The 25,123-nt window shown below is 44.5% G+C and overlaps 1 protein-coding gene across 1 annotated transcript in view; it reads right to left on the bottom strand.

The window, feature by feature from the left end:
* Positions 1 to 24,606, bottom strand: part of T265_07445 (hypothetical protein) — a gene marked incomplete at both ends in the record, with an annotated part of 44,500 nt that extends 19,894 nt beyond the window's left edge. Inside the window, 11 exons of the mRNA XM_009172974.1 lie at positions 134 to 297; positions 399 to 440; positions 8,336 to 8,518; positions 8,597 to 8,678; positions 12,982 to 13,142; positions 13,964 to 14,338; positions 16,276 to 16,529; positions 17,424 to 17,575; positions 18,870 to 19,206; positions 21,000 to 21,224; positions 23,699 to 24,606. Of these exons, the coding sequence (XP_009171238.1) occupies positions 134 to 297; positions 399 to 440; positions 8,336 to 8,518; positions 8,597 to 8,678; positions 12,982 to 13,142; positions 13,964 to 14,338; positions 16,276 to 16,529; positions 17,424 to 17,575; positions 18,870 to 19,206; positions 21,000 to 21,224; positions 23,699 to 24,134 (2,411 nt within the window). The remainder of the gene's footprint in view (positions 1 to 133; positions 298 to 398; positions 441 to 8,335; positions 8,519 to 8,596; positions 8,679 to 12,981; positions 13,143 to 13,963; positions 14,339 to 16,275; positions 16,530 to 17,423; positions 17,576 to 18,869; positions 19,207 to 20,999; positions 21,225 to 23,698) is intronic.
* Positions 24,607 to 25,123: the final 517 nt, after the last annotated feature.

The raw sequence follows: 25,123 nt of genomic DNA, 5'->3' as shown, positions 1-25,123 counted from the left end.
TATATATATATATATATATATATATATATATATATATATGGGATACCAAAAGATCTGTCAACTATTCCGAAGGGTTCGGACGAAAAGTAGAAGAAACCCCGCGCGTACTGCTCATAAGAAGAATCAAACATACCAACTTGAAAACATGTTTTGACAGGCCCAGAGAGCATCATGTAGACCGAAATGTGCATCTTTCCTGTCGGCAATTGTTCCAAAGCGACTTTCTAGCTCTTTTTCATCCAACTTCTGTAACGACTCCAGCTGTAAGATACGTTCGGCATCTGGAGTTGTCAAGGGCTGTAGATAGAACGGAAGAAGTCGGATGTTAGATGAAAGGGTGGCCAAAAAACCATTTATCACCGGAATTCAACTTCTTCAAACATATTTCTGCAACTCACCTGCAGGACGTAGATATGGCGCAGGTCAGAAGATGATTCCCTCTAAAAGGGTAGCGGCAATAAAGAAAGAGAGTTGGTGGCTGATTCAGGCCAGTGCGAACAAAGCTTGAAAAGTTATGATCGAATATCCTCACGTCAATGAACGAACAGCAAGTGGCATAAGTGAGTAGTAGTCGGAGTAAACGCTCAGCATTATCAGGTTTCTGTATTCAATGTAAACAGTTACGTCACATTATGGATAACTATGTATGAAAACTTGAGAAACGATTCCTGTTAGTCAGCTGATTAGCTGCTAAGTGACGCCTTCCAAACGTGACGAAATTCAAGGCCAATTATGCAGTAATCGTCTACGGAGAGTAAGCGTCTTTACCCAATCATGAAGAACATTTCTAACAGAGAACAGTATTCAGAAGAAAAGTGTGAGAACTTGGTGCCACACAGTGGTTGAACCATTGGATGTCACGTGGTTGACGGATTACAAGATAAACAAACAGACAAACAAACAAACCTAGTCATCCTGCGCTCAAAAGTAAAGAAGTACTGGGCGGATGACTTATCCCCGTAACATTCAGCAAATAGCTGTGGAGCTCACAAGTCGTCATGAAACTTCTATAACTCCAAAGCTCCATCTTTGAGCTATAGGTACCTCATCAGTAGTAGTACGCCAGCTTAGTCATTTCACTGTCATAAGTATCGCATGATTCGGGTGGTGGTGTAATTTGATTTGGATTAAGAGAATTAAAATTCAAGAAACTTGGTGCACACTCCCAACTTGTCAACAACTTCGAATAAAATGAACTGCAGCGCTCACTGTCGCATTATAGCAGAGAATGGTTGAACATGTCCGCCGACTTGAAACGTAGGGGGAATCTCTGGCCATAGGTGACGCATCCCACGTCTCCGATTTGGGCTTCGTGTTTTCCTTTATTTGCAACAGCTTCATCAAACGACAAAAAACCTGCATCGCCATGGTATTATTTTCCCAATCAAATACTTAAGCTTGGAAGCGTAGCTGATTTTGACGAGTGGAAAAGTTAGAAAGGGTCTCCGCTTCACTAATTAAAACCTGGACGCATCTTCAAGGGCAATTTAAACTGCAGTCTCGCATATAAGGAGATGAATGCCCTAGTCCTCAGCTGCGGGTACCAGGTCGTCGGCGTAATGCGTTGAGTCGAAGCTTATTTTCGAATTTCTCCGTCTTTTCCATAGAAACAATCCCCAGTACACTCGACCCAAGCGCCGTACCGCCCGCGCCTCTGAAGTATACTAAAACACAACGCCCTCACAGTCCCCCCGCCCAGCGCTTGCATCCAAGTGGAGTGTTGCGCGCACAGCCTTAGAGCCCCAACGAATTGCCACAATCTCATCATCATGAGACTTGGTGCACCACTGTCGAGAGCACTGAATCCCACAAACGCTGTACATACTTGAGGAAATTCCGGCCATCATTTGTTAGGTTGCTGAAGTAAGGTCTTCTTGCTATGACCACGTAAAACCGAATGTGGAGAATTGAAAACTAGTAATGAGGCCAGCAATCACTTGATTGATTGTTCCATGAAAAACATGGATTCGAACAGGGTTCACATCCTTCCAGTTACCTGTGATCCGGTTACGTGATCCACCAGTGAATATGCAGCACAAAAGCCGTATCACCTTTCAGCTGGAATGATAATCAATTCATCAAAGTATTCTTTCCTGTAGAACATTATTTTCAATGTCCAAAAATCATCACCGCAGCCAAGGATATCTTATTGATCAGTTAGCTAGTTGGTAGAGACCGGTTACGTACACCTCACAGGGTAAAGTGTGATGCTGAATGAAACATGAACGACTCAATCGTACGACCTAAGACTCGTGTCACCTGGAGAAAACTATGCTCTCGTAGGAAAAAAGAACGATCTGCGAAGTGTGATATGGGTAAAACTAAAAGGCTTAATCGGTAAGATGACATTGCGCGGCTTATCCTCACTCTGAGGGTTGAACACAAACCCAAGCGATGTCCAGCTATTAAGCATCGTGCTGTTGACGAGCAAACAAAACATAAAACAACTGGCAGCAATGGCTAGAAAACAGATCTTTGTGAATCTCATCCTCCAAAATATGTGAACATGAAGGTTGATTACAACGATAACATGCTTGCGTATATCAAAACACTTTCTCCACATGTATATTCCGAAAATCTTAATCCCTAGTATAATAATAATAATAATAATAAATAATCATTGAGCTGCAGCATCTAGCTGTCACGCCACCTGGAGGAAGCACGAAGGCTAGGAAACAGCCAGGTTTCCCAAGCCTAGACAGGAATGTCGAGATGCAGAGGTGGGGTTCGAACCACGGACAGTTTGGTCATTAAATTGGCGCTCTAACCACTGACTCATCTCGCCCCATCTACTAGCATGATCTCAATATTCGGAATACCTCCCAAAATACTTTTACCATAAAAGCATACATATGGAGGGACTAGCCATTGTTTTCTCCAGAGGCATTTAGAGGAGCCACCCAGGCTCATTCGCGATGCCCGGTTATGACTGTCGGAGTTTCTGTAGGTACCATAACTCACCTATCTTAGAATGGCTTGCGAGGCCAGTCAAGGGGTCATCTGACAATTCACCGATTTTCGTTTACATCCTGGGCAGAGTATGATGAAACACTATCTTGCTGCAAGGAATCATCATCGGCTGTTGTCGTTTGATATCTCACCAGTTGCCTGCATTGTAACGTCAATAGGAATAGATAAAACCCAAATCTACCATCACATCATCCGAAAAGGATAGTTCTAGTGACAAAATAACCATTCAAATAGTCAATTAAGCCTTAGTTTCAAGGAGAGAAGTCGTGTGGTGTATTGGCTTATATCTGACCCGAAACCCAGTTATTCGAAACTTGACGCTCAGATGTAAACTGGCCTGAGAATTAACAAGGTTAAAAATGCATTCCTGTCGTCCGAGAACAAGTGCAGTTGTCAACCTTCCGAACTGTTCAGATGGATTTGTTGCCATCGTTGCTGACTGGCAACGTATTCATTTCGGCTTTCTAGCACATCCTTCCAATGCACATTCTGAGTGGGCAGCTTTCTATTTACTGTCACCCAACATTCAAAATGCTGTGAGGAACCCCATGGTGAAAACGTTCACCCGCAGAAATGTCTGTTTTCTACCCTGACCGTGCACATATATTTCGACCCACGTTCCCGAACTTGCCTTTACACAACGGGCCATTCATAGTAGGTAACCGCATTTGAACCAATGCACCACCGTGATTGCAGTATCTACAAAGAAATGCTATTTGTATGCGGTTATCAGTGTCACGTAAAGCCGGTGCATTTGGATATTTTATACCGTTGCAAAGATTATTCCGCTCTCAGTTTCGTAAGCTTTGGGTACAACTGTGGCTAGATCACATCCTCACTACGATGCTCACGAGCCCGTAGACAGCGTTCCATGTGCGTCACCAAATTTCTGACAAACCCGGGATGGACTTGCAGGCATCTCAAACCTGCATTCGGCAGCCATGCGATACGCTGTTACTCGACTGATATGTCATCATTGTCAGCTGTAATAACTGCGTACTCGTCGTAGTGGTTGTAGCTGTCGCAGTTTCGTTCACCGATGATTGGGGGGGGGGGGTAGGCAGTGCGGCATTGCAGATGGTAAATTTGGTGCAAAATTGGTGCACTGTCAGTCGGGTGTCAAGTGGGGGGATTGGGAAGGGACCTATGCACTGAAGGCAATAGCTTGGAATCAAATCCAGCAAAGCGCGTTCAGCTCTGGGGCAGAGTGCAACTCCCACGTCATATATTCCACGAGCCATCGCCTTTGTGTCACCGGACACACGGAGGGAGAAATGGAAAAGAGCTGAGTTAATCCTTGGCGTTCTGAGGTGCATAACCACGATCGGGGATTGTATGCGTGTTTCGGAGACACATCATAAATCAATTTTAAGGGAGTATAAGGGTTAAGCAAGCATAGCCTGTTTGCCAATTTGACATAGAGTACGGACGTTAAAGCTCCTATATGGAAAGGAGCTCGTGGATTTAGAAAGGTGTTATTTTGTTTAATGTTTGTAGGCAGCGAGGAGCATAAGGCCTTCCGGTCTGATAACTGACAGTCAAATGGCCCAGCGATGTTTGCTTGTGCGGTGGGAAGAGGTTGAGGAGGGACATCGGTGGACGCTGAACTGCGCGAGCAAATGATACTTCCCGGTTGCCCAGGCCGAGGAAGGGGGTTGGGTTGAGGTATTCCACCTTGAGCCTTTGACTCAAAAAATCTGACCCACAAGGCAGTGGGAGAATGTAGGGTTTTATTCGGGGACCCTGACCCCAGCCTTTGACTCAAAAGTCTGACCAACAAGGCAGTGGGAGAACGTAGGGCTTCCTTTGGGGACCCTGCCCGGAACCGACGACTCAACAGTCTGAGCTGCTGGGCTGAAGGGGATTGGTCTAACCCGAGGCCGCAGGGAATAGGACATTACTGTTTCATTCCTGATGCGGCTGCGTACAGCAGGTGCCTTTTGAGCAGCACCGGGCTCTTTGGTATCAAAAGTATTTCGACCGTATTGGATAATGCGCCGGCGGTCAACCATTAGACGATCGGAGTGTGCGGATTTCGGCGCCGACATTTCTAACCCGTCCTTCCTCGGGGGAAGGCAGCATCGGCAGCATCCATAAATACGGACACGCGGTTCGCCTGGGGGAAACACCTTACTGCCTTCACACTCCTGTCGCAGAGGACAGTACGACTTTACCCCTAGACAGCCTCGTAGCACGATTACTCGTAGTACGGGGTCTCGCTGCTCTCGGTCTGGCTGCGCCCCATTGGCCTTCCTGACATGGTTGCACCTTGTGGAACGAAGTTCCAGGCAGTGTAGCCCGCGGGATCATTGCAGCACCGACCGGTATGTAGTGGGCCTCGCCACGATTGGTCTGTTAAAAGGAGCTCAATCCGCTCATTGGCGTGTGAGTCTGTGGGCGCGAAACCACGCTCGAATGAGCGCACTGGAGAATGGGGGGGATTTCGGCATCAAGCTGTTGATTCAACTTCGGACCCTCCATAGGCGCACATGGTGTAGCGCTTCTATGGAAAACTTGGAAACTTTCCGTACTAACTGTGCATTATTCTGCGGCACGATTTGTCGTCGCACCGTCCCTTAGCACTGCATTTTGTCATCGTATAGTGGATCACCCGATTAAAATGAATGCACCGACGACCCGACAGTGCATCGGCACCGTACTGTGGCTGTCGGAAAAAATTAACAACGGTACGGCACAGTTGGGAGCGGTGGAATCCGGAAAATACATGCAAGCGGCTTACGTTGTGCCGGCTGGAAGTAAGCCTTCGGAAGGGACGTTCATCGCCGAACTCATGTACAACTGCATCGAACAACGCACTCAACAGTTGGCTTTTTCATTTTGGGAAATCCCAGTGCGCCAGCACACCCGAAAATCTCTTACACATTCTGCCGGAGTAAGCCACCTGAATTAGGACGAGTAATGGACCGTGGGCTAATGGATCCAGACCGAGCAGTTTGCACTTGAACACTCGAAGAAATGCCCTTTTCGGAGCACGGGATTAGCTTGTTCGCTTATGTTAGAGAGGCAATCCGTTCAACCATTTTGGTAGGGATTATACAATGTAGAGTAAGTCAAGCGCAAACAGCACAAAAAATAATATAAAGCGAACCTTCCGAAGGAAGTAAGGGGCTTTAGGCCCCTCCCTGGGGACTTTATATTAGACCGTGGATGAAGCGGTGTGTCATGATGATCCCTCTTCAGCGACAGTCATCTTGAAGAGGATTTGCCATGGTATCGGCTGGCTGCTGACCAATAATGGCTGTCTATAGTACGGAAGAAGTGGTCTCCGACAAAAAGAAGACAAGTAACAGAGTTAGGTATAATAAAATGATAATCCAGAAGAAGTCAGAGGAATTCTGTTGAAACCGGCTGGTAAACCAACTCACAACCGAAGTGAGTCAATATCTCTCTGAAAACAGCAGTCGGTGCCTGGCCTGTGGAACAGTACGTTAGGTAGCACCCACGATCCCCGTAGACTACCGAGATACCGATTTGTGAATCTTTCGAGCATACAGTAACTTGGAAACTTGGCCTGAGTAAGCGCCATTGATGAGTGGGTTGAGAATGCGCTCCCGGGATGGTGTGCACTGAACGTACTATCCCAGTGACGTAAGAGATTCACCAACGATGTATAGTGGAATGCTCCACAAATAATGAGCATGTAACATCGTGGACCATTCTCTGAAATTGTTACGGAGTAGGAGCACTTCGGTGAACGATTCTGTATAGCAAAACCTACTCTGTTCAAAGCACACGAGAACAGATTCTCTCATCTTGAGAGTATCCGGTGAGAGCCTACAACAGCGCAGAAATTTATATCGGTTGATGAACTACTGATGTCCTGAAATCACGAGTGATGAGTTTCCTTCCCAATAAGACCGGTCGATATACAAATAAGTCTTGGGTAGGTTTCTAAAACAATACGAAACAAATGTATGTAAATTTGCATTGCTGAAAAAAGAGGAGTAAAGGATCGGAGGCTGAATTAGGCTCCCAAGAATTATGTGGCTTATGAAATATTAAGGGAGGTGATAAACTTAGCCACGCTCGCCAGAATTGTCCCTGTGTACCTTGAGTTAACACAATGTTCCACTTCAAAATTGCTAGGCATAAGGCAAAAGGTATTCCATTTCGCTACCGTTAGATAAATAGGTTGAATGATCTAATATTACTAACGGGGTTGCTGAAAAAACTCCGATAGACCATTACTCATTTGGACCTTCTTGGAGATGCTCAGCTAGACGCGGTTCCCAAGTTTCCATCACCCTTAATTCCATCCTGCTGGGCCAAGAAAAGTACTTCAGTGTGGTCGTTGGCTTGTTCGCTGAGCTGGGCAATTTGATTGCAAACGTCTCATCAGCAATCGAGGGTACATCATCAGCGCGTTTTTGTGGAGCGTAGTAGTGCGTATCGGTGGGTTGGTGGTTGTGCGTTGGGTAGTGTTGTGCGTGTGTTAATATACGTGCTGCTAGCATGGGATGACCTTTGGTCGCGATTAGTTGTTCGGTCGGGTGATTCCATTGGTTGCTCCGTTGTCCTGTATCCCCATTCGCCGATGCCCACGTGACCTTTGAGCTTCGCATCCCCTGCCGTCGTAATCTGGTCGATGCTAGATTGACCTTTGTCCTTTCCAGTCCTGGGTTGTGACCTTTATTGATTTGCCTCCAAGGCGTTCCTTGTTTCGTTGTTTGTGAATCCAATATTCGGTCCTCCTTGAGTTTTTCGGTTGACTTGTTGGTCTTTTGCACGTAGGGGTGCGTAAATTGGGTCCAGTTCGATGCACCGGTTGATCGAATTTGCCGTGGAGTACCATGCTGCCAGAAATTCTTTTCCGTGCCTCGTGCTTCCGTATGCCAAAATTTCTGCGTTTTCCAAGTTGAATTTGTGGCCTTCTTGGTCCTCGTGTATGGATATCAAGGACGGGGGGTCATCCCTCCTGACGGCCGCGTTGTGTTCCTTTATTCCTTCATTTATAAAGGAAACGTTTGCAATCAAATTGCCCAGCTCAGCGAACAAGCCAACAACCAACCACTACGGTACCTGAGCTACCAACATTTTCCTCTATAGAGTACTTCAGTGTTCGAAGTGTCTTTCCCACTGAAAAATGTGGGAATCATCCAGAGAAAAGATTACACCAACTGAAAACCTAGTGATCATATTGGGACTAAGTAAATTACGGTCTCGCAACGACTCCGAGCTAAACGTCGCAAGAGCTCGCCAGAGCGACGGAACTAAGGCCATTTAACGGTTTCCGGTTTCCCAAAGTATACGCCAGAAAATCCTCGGCCATGGACTGCTGACCCCTTTCACAACGACCAAACAGGTAAACATACTGAAATGTGGGAGTGGGACATGGAATACTTACTGTACGCATAAATACAAGACTAATCACGTCCCAAGGTGAGTTGATTGCTTTGTTCTGTTGCACCGTTTGACAACAGCGCAGTGCCAGTCTAAGACCGAAGGGTTCGCAACCAGCGTTCCCCAACCCGAGCATGGTTGGTGTGCAATCGACAAGAAATATGAGACCAGTGGTCGCTGACTGACTCTGAAAATGACCGTAAGAAACATTAGTAACGAGAGGTAATCACATTACCAAACATTTTTCGAACAGGTAATCACTTACCAGAGGATCTGATCCCTCCAGTTCGTCATCTTCGTTTTCAAGAAACGTTTCCAAAGCATAATCGACACCTGACATTCCGCGGCTGAAACATGGTCGGAAAAGAAATCATCGGTTTAGCAAAAGCTCCCGACTGCCAGAGCTTAAACTCCCTGATCTCCCAACAAAACAGGCTTCCAAATCGGCAAAACCCCGATAAAATGAAACGGTTTGAAAACTAGAAGGGGAAGGATACGACAGAAAACACGACCCACTGGTCGCTAGTGCAGCCATCGTGATTCCTTCGGATGGTATGGCAGGTAGGCACCGGAAGCATATTACAGCTGAACGATTGTTATCAGTATTAGTAGTAGTAGTATTGTAAACAGAAAGTGCAGTTCGCAAAGACAGATATTGGAAACCGTGTTTCAGTATCCTAGGCTGCGTTTACTGCAAACGTGAGATATTACCGAAACCGAATTTTTCAAGCTACCTGAATTTCGCGCCCCAAGATATCCCAATACTCTTAACTGGATTCTTGAGCCAAGATAACCGTACCTTTGTCAGCTGCCAATTGAAACACTGGAAACATTTTTTACGAAAAGAAAACACCCACAGAAGGACGAAGGGATATTATGAATGAGCGTTGTTATTTATTAATTACAGGATGCGCTGTTCATCACGCATCTGAGTTTGAATGGGCAACAGTGAGTGGGTGATCTCAATGAAAACCTAAAGCACTATATGAACAGAGGTGACGTTAGTGTTGTCTCGCAGGACAGGAAATCCGTTGATATGGCAACAACGTTTCACGTTTAGCAATCACCGTTGCATGACCGATGCCTTGGGATATTAAGCTTTTCCTGAAGTGACGTTGGTAGAGTAACTTCAAAGTGCTATTGTGAGTCCATCTCATCACACAATAGATACATCATGAAGGTTGACTGCAGGAAATGGGTGGATAGAACACCACTTATGTTAATTTTCTTCATTCAACCTTTCCTATAAGTATATTTTACTCATTAGTTCGTTACAGTAAGGCCCGAGATTTCCTTATAATCAGAGCTGTCCAGTACATTCCGTAGGATGCAAATCATGTTACACTCGTTTTTAATAATACTATTAGCAGCCCGTTTATCCTGTATGCATGCCGGAATAAACACGCGTTTACCAAACATCATTCGCAGAAATATTAAACCCAAAACTGAGTAAATGATCTGTGGTGCCCGTGTCTGTATCGAGGTTTATCGCGTGGTGAAATTCCTTGGAGTTACATGTACGTTGACCAACGGCAATCCGGCATCCATATACGACACAAAAAGTCAAACTGCAAGTAAAAAAGTGCATGACGAAACAGAAGCACCTGTGTTGGATACGAGCGGATCACAGGTTTTCTGTTTAGGCTGCACACAACGGATGGCTGGTGAAGGTCATTGCGCTTGTGTGAGATAAGACCACAGAAGGATCTATTAGTTTCATTACTGAGGCGGAAATTCAACAGAAGGAGAAAGGTTTCACATCGGGCTAAGAGCCATGCCGTTTGAATACAAAATACACGGTCATTCAGGCACGTTAGACCGATAGCGCAGATATCAGTCTAACAATACATGGAAGTTTCTGACTTATATTACGAACAATGGCCAGTGAGAGGTATCATGTTGGTAAATACTAAAAAATGGACAGCTGGACAGCACTACTGGATTTCCTATGAAACACAAGGTTGCTTATCCAAGAACGAGGGTTGCGTCGTTGTACATTACTTCGTTTCCTTATCTGGAAATAAAGAACTCTGTGCCGCTGCTAGCACGGCTGTTCATTGGCTCGGAACGATGTGACGATATTTGATGGAAAAACCCAGCACAACGTGTGAATTTTCAGGGACCTGAGGAAGGATGTTGGCTCCCGTAATCTACAGAGACAACATGTGTTTGAACCCGAGTGGCACATACGATTCACGGTCACATTGGGGACCTGCGGCAAGCAAAGCGTTTGCCTACTTTATATCATTCAGTAGCATGACAGCGACTATGAAAATGATGCCAAGCACACACCGGGTATGTTAAACTAACTTTCCTAACCGCCGAAGGTGGTCTTTATCAAGGACACGCAGTAGGAGTGGCGTTCCACGTTGCTTCATTCTTAACGCAGAGTGAGTGGTCAATGCTACAAATAACTGGAGACTTATTAGCTATCCGTGTTGGTTCCCTACAAAATCCGGGATAGCATAGGCGTCTACAGCAAAATTAGCTGGCGCTGGTGCTCGATCATCCGCGAGTGTATAACACCTCAGGAAAAAGCGATCTGCAAAAACAACTTCGAACCGTCGGCCGGACATGACAGGGTTTAACAATTCACAAGAGCAAATCTATTAGAACTGCAAACCAATATCATATACGCGACTATTCTCCTTCGTCACTGGTACGAGGGCTCATTGAGCAAGATAGACTATTTTGCTCTCATTCTGAGATAACAATAAATTCAGTCGGACAGCAGTTTTGGCACAGATGGAACACGGTCGCCATGAGAGATCCAGAATCGTGCACAACCCTAAACAATGATCTCTACTACTCGTTTGTCACTTCGGGCAGCCTTCGTTAGGAGCGGAGCGAGCAGAATACCGCGCTAAAAATTACTCGAGAGCTTTATCACTTGGGCTGAGTTCGCCTATTCAGACAATCTTTCTATATAACAGTCAGGCTTAGTAAGTGCTTCAACTTGGAACAAGGAAATACATCTTTTCCGGACGAATTCAACATCAGTGCTCCCGCATACAAAAATCTTAACTTCTACCTGGGTGATTCATTTTTCCATCTGGTTACTACAGCATTCCACTATAATAGATCAACTTCAGATGAAAAATGGCCCACCTATAGTGCTGTATTTACACAATAATTTATCAACTTCCGCCTCCAATGCGCAGCTACCTACCCCATCTTCAAAATCACCGGCGGACGAAATTGGCAGCTACAACCACTGTACAAGTACGCGGTTATCACAGCTGACAATGTTGATGATGACACTGCGTGAAGATAAAGAGCAACAAGATAGGGCGAAGAGGGACTCTCAAAGGCGCCTGAATGGATGGTGCAATAAATGCGTTCTCAACTGTAGTATAACCATGAGATTACCAAGTTCACAAACATCCACCCGGGAACAAAGGTCTGGAATGGTCATGTTGCTGGATCAGCTGACTTGCATCAGGAAGCAAATGAATTAATTTCAATTGAGTTCCCGACATACGATTTTCTTTCACGCAGGCCTTACGTTTATTGTCAAACATACTTCAAAGCCATTAGTGGTACCAACAACTAGTGACTTCGGCGGTGGCCCAATCTGAGAACGCGTCGGAGTCCGAAATGCTTATTGATATACGGGGCGTGAGATAGAAGACATGATACCTATTCAGTGGATAGGAATATTCTGCTCGTCTGAAGCTCATCCCGGACCATTCATTGTCAAGAGGGTATATCCGTGACCTTGTCGGGATGTTGACTACAGGCCAGGGCGAGCAACCACTTGCACATTAACTTATATCGAACGAATAAAGCGCAATTACGTAGATCAACGCCAAACGCGAAAACAAGGCCCAAAAAATTTCCCTTTTGTATGGACTTCCCACAATAACTGGTCATACAAATAGTGGCCATTATCACAAATGTGAGTCCGATCCACACGCAACGGGGGCTACGCGTGAGGCCCACAGCGTGTGCATTTCAGATGTGCGAGAACCAGGTGTGTATTGAAATTTACGTCAGTTCCATGTGGAGAATTCCTGATAGTAGGTTTTAAGATATCTTGGCAAGAAGTCAAAACTGCCCCGGAAGAAGTCAAAAGTAATCGTTCAGCTGTAGCACCCTTTCTGTGCACGATGGCTGGGATATTGCCAGGTTGCCCAAACCCAGACAAGGGAAGTCGAAAGGCGGAGGTCGGGTTCGAACAACGGACCTTCCGGTCAGTAAATTCGCGATCTAACCACTTGGGCTATCTCACCCGAGAAATCGAACGATGAAACAAAGCGATATTAAGCAGCCCTAAGTGATGTCTTACCTATCGCAGGTAACTAAGCATACACTTCCCTCGGGATATCTCAGTGAAACAAGAGGCCACGCTTAGATTTCAATCAAATCACCCTAAGAATCTTGTCTTTTAAGAAAATCCATTTCAAAATTTATGGGGAAAATTGGACGGAAATCCAGAAGACGAGACATATACGTGTTTTTTTTCAAACGAAAAGGAGGTCCTACAAAGAATAGCAGGAGGGAAATCTCACAGCATATAAATATTTATTTACGAAGTTAATCCTTCAAAACATGATCAAAACAGGAAATCATGTGGAAGCTGTGCGACGCAATCCTACATTTGCGCGCATTATGATCAAAATATTAGTCAACTGAAAAGTGTAACATCACACGGAAAGTTGGAGATGAGTGTAGAACCAATTGACTGTTCGGAGGAAAACATCCTTATCTGCTGCTGGTGACTCCAAAGGATGAGCATCTTGTGGATATACATGGGCTTCACAAGCCACAGACGGACTGAGTGCCTTGAGTTTGTGGTAAAAGTTGATACCCTGGAACATAAAAGAATGGACAATGGAAATAGACAATGCGTATGGTCGAACCCCCTGAACTTAGGAGGGGGAAGCTCATTGAAGAAACAAGCCCACTAGATTCGAGTAAATGGAAAGGCCGATTGCAGAAGAGGCGAAACAATTAGCAGATAATCGAGCAAACTTAGAACACTTAAGACATTGTATCTCTTTGTCCATTTGAATAATACATTGAGATGAGAAGGCCGAGAGATGACATTCCGTTTTTAGCCCTTCGGCCGAAGCACTAAAAACATCAATAGGAATAAGAAAGTGGAATGAAATCAATCGCATCGATGGCCAATAAGACACACCTCTCGACTCCAAAGCAAGCCAAGTGTTTGCGTCAAGTTCTTTTGTGCGCGCAAGTTGGGTGGGTATTGATCATTCAACATGAACCCTGATAGCTGGCACTCTCGGGTTGACACCGAAGGGAAGTGAGATTCTGAACGCTGTATTGGCTACAACCCTGTAGCCAGTGGGTAGAATTTTTCGCGAACCATGAGGTAGATTATGTGTCTCAGTTTACAAAGTTGATTTGTGCATGTGAAGCTCAACTGTAAGGGGCGCACCAAATAAAACTTGGGTTCATCTGCTAAAGTTTTACATCGACAAAGTGTCTGGAGGTTGCTGAAATGTAGGCCAACAGGAATATACTTCACAGGAATTCGATACACCGTGGAATTTCAGAATACAGATTAACAGGTTGAACAAAGTGAGTCCCTATTATGTGAAAGTAAAGTCAATGAATATGACTCTATGGTGCTGATGTGACGAAGAGTAACTGGGAGGAAACCACTAACCTGAGACATAGGAACTCGGACATCTTTTGCACCCAGCAGAAGTAGCAGTGGGACGGACCACGAGCAATTTAAGTGAAACAGAGGTGACATTTTGGACAGCACTTCCAGCTCGGATAAACTTGGTATGGTGCCCAAATTCCATGGCTCACCGTTATCCAGACCCGATTCGGCATACGTCCAATCCGGGATGTCGCTGATGCTCGACATAGTGATCAGATCGCTGACTGGGTTACGAGCCACTGCGGCGCGGTAAAGTGCTGGATGCCGAGCAGCAAGATGTAGAACAAGGAATCCCCCATGTGATCCACCGAAAAGTACAGCGGGAAGTTGACAACCAAATTCTTTCTCAAGCAATGTCAAGGCCGAATGAGTCGCCTATGGATAAAAATTGTCCAAGAAATAGTTTTGGAAAGTGGTGGTGGAAGTGTGTCCTAGAAAAATACATACTGTAATAGTGCAGCTGTGTAGATGCATAAAATTGCTTCGCTTCATGCTCTGTTTCGAATACTCCCTCCGTTTGTTTGCGCGGTTTTTCTAAACACAAATGGTTCACCAAACTAGGTTTTTCTCGCTTAAACTGGGAAACTGAGAAGAGGTCCTAACTTATCAGGGCAAGCTCATCAACAAAATTACCTTCGAATAGAATTGTAGCTGTGAAGGCGAATCCGGATCGCGAATTCATTTACTTGAAGATATGTGACTCATTCGGACAGGACGACAACAGGTGGCCACAGGAGCACAATGGGACTCACCACTAGTGTAAAATGGAAAAGTTGTGCCCTCTAGAGAGCGCCAAGGTTGACCTACCGATGTGCAACAAGTTTTCGCGAAACATTTTGTCAAGCCACATGATTTTTACGAACAGAAATTGCCCCTCCGACACAAAGGCCTCGATTATTTTAGTAGCGGAAAATAGTGGAATGCAAGAACCTTCGATATTCGAAGTAACAAAGGTTTCACAACCACCAGAACACCAGATTAGTAACTAGGCACAGGCGCAACTCGATGAGGCATAAATGAGGGGGACACATTTCAAAAGAAGTAGAAAATGACACACAGAAAGCACCACCTAAGAAAAAGAGACATCCGCCGTTCCTGCTTCCTACAAATATTGTTTCAGTCCAACAATTTTCACTTAACTTGGCAGGAAATTACCTGTTTTTTGGAGGGGGAACACTTTTCTGTTGAAAACATCTGTCCATGCTGACCACGAGTATGATTCAAATATTTCGCAAAACTGCCAGAGCGGACCAACCCGGCTGATCAATTCAGTAGTGTTAATGTTTTCTGTGCAGGTCAATGACCGTTCTCATCTGACTAAGGCCATTTTTTAACTAAAGTGACCGGAAAAATAAGTCCAGTGGTTTAATTTTTACTGTTGGGGCATATGTACAAAATACGACGTCACAAAGTATGCAGTCTTTTAAATTCATGAACGGGTTAGTTCAAGAGTTGCTGCAACAGCAATACCAACTAGCAATAAAGTGTTATACCAGTCGCACCTATCGCATTGCTGGCAATCCACCATCAACACCTACCCCGGCAAGAAACACTGACGAAGTAGCCCAACATTTTTCCGAACAAAACTTACGGTATAACGCCCCTTGGAAATTTGGATTTGAATACTAAAATAGAGCCATTACTGAACTGTTCTCGAGAACTTTGCTTGTTGACCCTCATGCTCACTCAGCTGTAACACCCTTCCGGTGCCTAGATGCCATGCTACCCGAAGGGAACACGATGGCTGGGATACTGCCAGGTTGCCCGAGCGTAGACAAGAAAAGTCGAGAGGTAGAGGTCGGGTTCGAACAACGGACCTTCCGGTCAGTAAATTCGCGCTCCAACCCCTCGAGCCATCTCGCCCCAAATCCCCATGCAATATACAAATGATATACCAACGTATCCGAGTTGATGTATTTTCGGTTGTAACGACCTTGATGACAGGGACACTGATCACTATTACCACTGGATCGAAAGCAAAATATTCCATCACGCAATGAAAATGATTATCCGAAACAACATGAATCAACAGAAATTAAATAACCTCCAATGATGAAACATTTCTACTGAGGACAGGCAGCTATCCTCAACATCTAGTGCCAACGAAATGAGGCATAAGGGGCTAGAGTGACATTGAGGAGAGAGAGGAATACCACTGGGAAAATTCCTAAGCGGAAACAGAGACCCGACTAGAGGAAAACGAACAATTAATCTCAGTGATGTAGTGTGTGCAGAATACCAACAAAAGGACATAGGTAACAGACAAGGATCAAGCAATAATGAATTCAGTAAACGGACACTAAAAAACTTACTTCAACACAGTCCTCTACGTCACACCGACTAATGTTGCCCAACAGTGAACGCAAACTTTCTTGCCCGTATCCCAAGGATCCACGATAGTTCACCAACAGGCAAGCAAATCCTGAAGCCATGAAACCAACCAGCATTGGGGACCACGACGAAGTGAAGGCACTGTGTGGGCCTCCATGGGGGAAAACAATCAGGCCACGAGGTTGTGAGTTTCGCAGTGGAACTTCACCGAACTGCGAAGTGTCAGCTTCCTTATCTTCAGAATTTTTCAGAAAAGAAAGTGGAGGAAGCAGATTTTCATTCGAACAGTTACTTGAAATTCAACAAGTACTTTTCATTACCCCAATTTAGCAAAAGATGCCACAGTTAAGAAAACAGCTCAGTGTTGTACGGGAAACAGCAATTTTACGGCATCAACGAGTAGTCCAACCGAATATAGTCGTTGTAGGCAAGCAGGTCAAATCTAGCCTGTGAGGAGGAGCAAGTGCAGGACCATAGCTCAAACGAAAATTGGCATTTCATATACGAGACCGTCAATATGCTCACGACGGGTTAGGTCATTCAGTTTTGAGGATAGATATACAGCAACAACAACAAGGCAAACAGTCTTTAATTTGGAGGCGATGGCGATATGTCCCATAGGAGCTATCCTAATAATCTCTGCCATTTGTGGTTAAGATTTGGGTCTAACAGTTTGTTTAACGACCCTGGTCGCTCGTATGTCTACATTTGGACGCCCTGACAGTATCCCAGTGAACAAACAAGCATAACTTATACCAATTTTCTTTATCTTACGCCACACCAATCACCGCGGGATAACAAAATTTCATGGTAGTGTGATTGTACGGTGATTCGAAGCATCTGTTTAGATGTCTTCCCAAACCTCTTGAGTGAAGAGCTGCTTCCATCTCACCAAGCCATCGTGTGCATTTAAACTATATGAGGTGAAGATCTATGACTCATAAGTGGCTAAAGTGTGAAAACGCTTTTTCCTGTAGGAAACGTTTAAACAGTGATCCACACAACTCGAAAGAAAACGTACCAAATAGTCTCCAAAATTGGAGACAATCTACATACTGCCAGGCGGCGCTTACATAACGAGGAAATATTGTGCGCATAAAGCCCAGCATGATATGCAAAACAAACTAACTTTGAAGTTTGATGACACTGCCATTTGGCCGTGCTAACAGTGCCTCACAACTTGTCCGAGAAGACCGAATGATGGAGTAATTTATTCCGGAGAAAAAAGGTGGCATACTTCCAGAATTATTGGTAAGCGCTCCAGAGGGGATGATTTGCCACCTAGAGGACATTGGACGAAACAGGTACAGAATAAGCGAGCGTTTATATCCATCTCACTCTCATCTGAATAACTCTGATGCCATGCCACGATTATTCGGGGCAGTGCACACTGCAGTAGTTATTCTTTTGTTAGATCTAGACAGCAGTGCCTATCTTCCAAGATGTGAAATCTGGTCAGTCGGTATACTGGCATATTCTAGACAACCTGGTCACCTCATCCGAAAAAGTCAACATGTTGGTACGGAAACGACATGCGCAGTGTGCATTTGGACAGGATGAAAATTGTGCTCTGATTAGTAGCGCACCACTTACTTGGGTGGCATAGGCCGAGTTACTGCGACTAACCAGCTATAGATCATGTATTTTGGTTCGTTTCGTTCACCGACGACAACGGAATTACGGATAGGAAAACCTGTGTGCTGGAGGTGATGGTTCGGTTGGTTAATTGAAGTCAAATCGTCCTAATTGTCTGGATAATTAGAAATCGNTAATTAGAAATCGACCAGGAATGTGTTGAAGGCTATAACTTTTGGTCCAGGCGCATCAACAACTACATGACTGTTGGTTTCATTAGCCACTAGTGCGCCCACTTCCGATGTGCTCATCCAGGGAAATAGCAAACACCAAGTGCCCCGAATTAATGTTTGGTTAGATGTTACCTGTAGTGCCGGCTTACTGGAGCTGAAACCCTAGCATTCTATTGCGGGAGTGGGCGCTGTTGTTTGGTGCTTTGCTGGTTACAAAGCTGCTGTCTACAGAACCGTTGGTTTGTCTCTACTTTTCCGACTTGATCAGGCATAGCTCATGCGCTATAGGAAGGAACCGCTTTTGGTTCCTTAGGACCGTAAGTTATTGGGCGGGGAACGAGGCAGGTCGAAAAGTGCACTTAATCTAGTTGCGTAGCATTCTGAAATTCATCAGAGTTGACTAACGCAACTGATTTTGTTCGCATTACTTCGAACGTCCCGAGACGACGCTTTGTTCTTCTGCTACGTTAACGTATAAACAGGGTAGAGGAGCACAAACAACCACGATGGGTGTCCGCCGGAAGTTATCGATGCATGGATCGGGATGTCCCGGACATGTCATGCGTTACAATGTACGGGAAGAACAGTATTGATACCAACCGAAAGAGTAGCTGCACAAAATCGGAGTCGACAATATTCAAGTTTAGCCTAAAGAGGTGTACACGCGTGGAAATAGCCCAGTGTGGACATCATCAGCATTGGAAACGATCATACAAATAAAGATATCAACACAGCGGTTTAGCCAAAACCATTAGCATACCGCTTACTTGTACCTAGCCAACCAAGACGAAGTGTCACTTCCTCCTTCCGTTTCTGGAACGTGCATGACAGCCAGACAGGGAGGATGAACCGGGGAGCTAAAGCAAGCGGCGACGACGTCAAAGTGAACATCCAGGATGTCAACCGAAATAGGATTATTTCCATTATCCTCAAGACAACCGAGATCATTGATGAAGGGGATTTTCCGAATTTCAGCCAAACGGCCATCAAATGTTTCCGGGAGAACAATTAACAGCGGAGCAAGATCAAAGCCCCAAATGGATGACACGACCAAGCAACGACTGTCTGCAGTCCAGCAGTGTTCTGGCAAACCACAGTAAAGTCCTTTGACGGAAAACAAAAAGACAATGTTGTACACCTTGTGCAGAAAAATAACCAACGAACATAAAGTAACCCTATGTAATGTTCCGCAGTGGATACTAATGTCACAAAAGTTCATGTGCTAGAAAAAATCTAATCTAGTGTTCGGATAGGTTAACTGAATAAATGAACGTGAACTGAATCAACGTGGCCAGTGAACTAGCCTCCAACCAACCAATCAGTCCCTAGTCCAGTGATTACCCGGAGACGTTCAAACTAAGCAGTTATCCCGCTTAAGTGAACCAGCCTTCAGAGACAAAACCACCAATCTCTTCTCACTCGATTAATTGCTCACCATTTTATCGCAGTCATTCGTGCATGAAAAGCTGAAACAGATTCCGTATGTTGTCGAACGTACAAGCTGCGGCTGACGAATAAAAATCGCTGCATACGGACAGTACCAACAGTCGTCCAGTAGTGGCGTCCTTTTGGTGCATAGCCGCCATGCAACCCAAAGGACACACGAAGGATGAAATGCTTGCAAACTGTCGAAACCTAGACAGCAACAATCAAGAGACCATAGTTATATTCGAATTACGCTCCCTACACACAGTAGTCAGTGCCCTGACATGAGCCATTCCGAATCGTCTCTGATGTGCTTGAAACGTCTCAACACGATGCTTTAAAAATCTCCACTGAGATTGCCAGATAGGAGCTTAGTGTCCCCTGTTCAGATTGTAATTTACCGGTTTGAACTAAGCATACGTTACAGTTATATCAATTTAGCGCTCCTATGAGGGCTCATTGGTTGAAGGACAAAAAATGTTCCTATTATCAACGAGTTTACATAGCTAGAACATGTATAATAAATTTACGTGAAAACAAAACAAATTTCCGTTAGTGCGGAATCAGTTTGCGAATAGGTGCTGTCACAATATACGCCCAATTTGATGTTTAAGTGAAAAATGAAATTGATTCAGACAGGAACCCACCACTGTGTCTGAAAAAGGGCGAAACCAGTTCTTGCCAGTTTTTATAGATAATAGGGCATTTGGCTGGATCGCATCTGTGTCAAGTGCACTATGCAAATAAGGTTTGTAACCATAAGACCTCGTGACCAATAACCTTCCTTATCAAGGCTCCATTTTTTATACCTGATGTAGTAGCCAAGAAAGCATAACTAGCAGTAACTCAGACGATATTCTTATCACGTACAGATACATAGGGATTTCGGTATTCATTATAGTGGGACGTTGAGTCCTCAGACCGTGTTGGATTCTTCCAACGGAGGGTTGAAGTTGATGGGTGCAAATAAAACCATCAGATAACAACGTTTTTTTCAAAGCCAGTTTGGTTTAAAAAAGTTCGGGTTTTAACATCTGCGCGGTACACTAGTCGAAGGCTTTAGGGAATATCAAAGCTATGTTGTTCAGACACGTGTTCGCACCATTTTGTATAAAGTTCTAGCCGTTTGTGACCAAGATACTCTGAAGAGCAGCATGCGTTTTGCAGCTGCTTCTGTTACTGTGAAGAAGAAGGATGAACAGACTCAGAAGAAACTGACGAAATCATACAGCACAAGGTCAAGGCATATGAGAGATATTCTAGTCGCTGGTGATCCACAGATTGAAGAACATGCGACCATCAGCCAAGCTAGGCCGAATCCCTTCCGCAGTTGTTTTTAGCTCAGGAAGAGGCACCTTAGACCAAATGCAGCTGTTTGTCTTCAATGTATCTCATTAAGGAGGAAAATGACACGAAAGTGAGAACCTGTCCATTAGAATGTTAACGAATGTTAATGGAAGAAGTAAATGTACCTGGAAAGCCGTTAGGTCTTTCAGGAGAATCCACCACAGGTACAAGAGTTTGTGGTTTCGATTTACCCTCGATCCAGGGCCAATCGAGGCCAATCAGTGAGCGACATTGTTGATGGGGTCCGCCGACGGAATTTTCCAACCACACTAGACGACTGCCATCAGGGCTGAAACGAGGGCAATCAGCCGCTTTGTTTGCCTCGCTGAGCGCATGAAATTTCTGGGTGCCTGGCAATTAAGGGATGAATGAATCTTTGAAGTCATAGTGACTGGCTCAAAAAACATGACAGATCGAGCACCCCGAGAGACTGATGTCCACGTAACAAGTACGTATAGTTTCAACCGAAATCGAAACATGAAAAGGTATAAAAGGTGCAACGAAATTACAGGATCATCTTATGCTCCATCGAAGGAGATATTGATGGCATTTTTTGCAATCGCGTTCCAGATCACTCTGTCATAGTTTAATGAGTGTGTGGACAATGTTCTCACTGGTCTTTCATCAGTGTCGTGTGAAAACCACCATCAACGCAACTCATAAGGTTGCAGAAAACTCTTCGGTAGCCCACGACCAGTTGTTAAGCGAAATCGGTCGTGGGTTGTCGGAGAGTTTTCAGCAACCCCATGAGTAGTGCATTACGTCCATACGATGTATCACGATATCTCGAATATCGTGCCAACTGAAACATGAGGAAGCCTGGTGCAGCATATTCATTCGCTTTAAAACATGTAAACGAGGGATTCAGCTGGGTTCCAAGTGAGTCTCCCGTCAAAACCAAATTAGTATGAAAATGAGTGTATTTCGCTAATCAATAGCCTCTTCAAGTTGATAAACTAGAAGCTTCTCAGTAAACAAGCAATACTATACGGTTACTAAGAATCTTAAGTGCATTTAAAAAAAGCCACTTGTTGTCGCGACTAGACAGGAGGGCGGAGTATTAGAACAAGGTTACGCAATGTCAAGTGTTAAAAGGCTAGATTATGTCTAGTCAGTTAAACATGTCAAAATGGGCAACTTGTGTTGATATAACATTACATGGAAAGCTGATGAAGAGGCACCAACTTGAGGTTTTTAGGGGTAAAAATCAGGGTCTGCTGCAGGCTGGCTAAGAAGACATTTAATTTCAATGACCCGAGGCTGTATTGTGGTGAAAAACATAAGTGCTTCTATACTTTGTTGCAGGCTTGTCGAAGGCCAGTACTCGAGTCAGTAAAAAAAGCGAATTGCGATCAAAGAGCTGTTTCATTACTAGTTAGTAGACACGACGCAACTTTGGATGAAGTCGTTGGATGGGTTTTGGATGAATCAGATACCTATCCTTCCCGAAGTATGATAACTGATGGTAAACGCGAAAAAATTACAGATTGATGATAAACCTAGGAAACTCATGAGGATGACTCCTAATGTACTCGCACACATGAACACTTGGTAGTCAATTTGTACAATACATTGCGCGAAATATGGAATAACACGGTGAAAATTCTTCAGTCCAAGATATATATGCAAGCCATCCTGCCACAGCTGTAATTGACATCCGGAAAACAGCTGTAGTTCCAGAGGAATATTTGCACCGGTATCCACGGATCACTTTTTTTTACTCATTTTTGTGCGAAACTTCTGGCTAGTGAGACTGTGACAGACATAAACATGTGTTCTCCGTTAAAATTGCCACCATCAGCTCGGTATATACCGAAACTGAAACCAATCCCTGAAAGGTACGTTTGTTGCATTTGTCCCCTATGAAGAGAGAGGCATAATTTCGTCCTGAAATGTTCAGTTATTTCAAATCCACAGAGTAGTTGAGCGAAGAATTGACGGCAATGTTCTACATAAAAGTTTACAGATACCTCTTGTGTGTAGCTGTAATGTGCCCTCAGCGAACGTATCGTCAGGAAGGGTTGGGTCGTAAATACAGCCCCCTTAGGTATACCCTGACATAGCAGTTTCATGAACAAAACGGCTGATTAGAATGACATACCAAAGGGGTTTTCAGTAGAATCGTCTATGGCCCCGAATCAATCGAGTGAGATGAAGCAGTGAGCTATAAGTCAAACGGAAATGTTTGAACGCATATAAATGCATAGATAGACAAAAGGCGCACTATCCGTTGATCTTCTTATGGTAAAATGTCGACGCACAAATAGTCGTTTTCCCCATAATAGCTCGTCTCAAATTATATCACCTGTCATTTTTCTGTTTACGAGTTCGGTTACTAGAGTAACAGACAAGGAAAAAACCGTATAAAGTGCACATTTCTACTTTTCTATTTCGAAAACACGTGCACAGAGTCGACAGCCAAGGTGGGGTTATCCATAGGGGCTGCACCCTAGTCATCAAATTGGTAGACCATGTTCTCATCCACTAGACCAATCGAGCCTTCCAAATTGAGGTGACTAATGCGATGGCAACAAGCCCCCCAACGTGCATTCTAGCCCGACCCCTTAGGCCGGAAAAACTGACATTTAATTCCTAGTCACTTTTCAGACGGGATGTAAATTTCATATAGAAGGATTTTGGGATGGAATGAGCGCACCAAGTTGACAAACGGGCTTAATTTTAATTAATCACCAGGTTATAGCCTGGTGATTGTGCAGTAGTGAAGCAGAAGTGATAATGTTACCACATTTGGGCCTCCAGTTAGACCAAATAAATTACATGCGTTTCCACACGTTTGTTAGTACTCGACTCAGCAGACACTCACGGAAGTCGAGGAAAAACAGCTGGCATGCGCGCTGGAGACAGTACTTGACTCCTAAACGATAAGCCTTCAAAGCATATCCAAGGAAGATCAGACCTTCGTCATTTGGACACCAAACGGGATGAGTAGGTGTGAATCCAGGTAACAGGGATGGAGAAACAATGCACGACACATTCTCGTTAGCTACATCAAGTACACAGATGACGGATTCTCGCACGTCGGTAAGTCCTTCACCCCAATCACTGTGGTATCTGAACGGAGAGTCACCAAGTTCGTCCGGTTTGGATTGCTTTACGAAGGGTAACAAAATAGGTGAAATCAGGTTCGGAAAAAAGAACAACTCGTCGTACGGCCTAGAGATAACCTTCTCAAAGAAGTTAAAAAAACTCAACCTAGGGAAGAGTGAAAAATTGCTAGCACCAGAGAAGACCCTCAACATGAGAAAATGCAGCCTACCGTGAACATGAGGGTCCTAAGCGACATGAGAATGCATCAAGGTCTATGGAAGGTAGTTATCGAACAAACACATTTCTAAGTGTAACCTAAACCATTTTTACTAGTTTCACGGCAAATGATTAACAACTGGTAGTCAGTTAAGCAAAACTTGTCCAGCCGATAGGCACCATCACAAGGCTGTTTCACTTCCGAATCAGTCTTTATGAGCTGGACGCACCAGGTTGAGCATGATCGCCGGTTCACCCTATTAACCTCGGGACCACATAATAATACGCCAGCAATTTTTTTAAAAAAAAACTTAAAACAACCATCGCTGCTCTCTATACAATCAGCATGCTGATGATCGTTGCCTGCAGGTACGGTTAAAGTAAAACGTTGGGTAGGTGGAACGAAACGAAATTGTTGATCGGGATCTTTGAATTCTTAGGTTGGTAAACTTTACCAACCGTGGGAGGGGGACAGTCTGCAAAGTGAATGGAAATAGAAACAACCAGCAAATAAAGTTCACCAATAAAAAGCAAGCAAATCGATCTTCAGGCTGTCTGAGACTCGAGTGCACTGACTAAACTTCTCCAAAGGTAAAAAGTAGCAGATGGGCACTGAAAACGGTGTTTCCGCCACAGTAAAGTGGCCTGATGGAGTTGCTGCAAGAAGAAAGCTGAGTGAACGGTCAGAACCAAAACTGTAATCTCGCAGTGCATGGTATGTCCTTGGTACGTGTTGACGTCACGACAGCATAACAGGCATCGAAAGTTGGTGAAACCTCCCATCATTTTCGAATATGTAATGCACTCTTCACTCTACCGGCATTTATGCCACTACCCACGGAAATTTTACCTTCCACGCCAACTGTTAGCCTGCAAGAATGAGGTTTGGACTTGCTCCCAACCAGTCCTGTAATCATATAAAGCTGTGCGGCAGGGCTCTCTAGGTGCAGTGCACTGCACCTGAAGTGCATCCCAACCACCTACC

The sequence above is a fragment of the Opisthorchis viverrini genome (assembly GCF_000715545.1).
Source record: "Opisthorchis viverrini unplaced genomic scaffold opera_v5_179, whole genome shotgun sequence".
Lineage (NCBI taxonomy): Eukaryota > Metazoa > Platyhelminthes > Trematoda > Opisthorchiida > Opisthorchiidae > Opisthorchis > Opisthorchis viverrini.
Note: the sequence above shows the minus strand (reverse complement) of the source record. Positions and strands in the feature narration are given on the sequence as shown.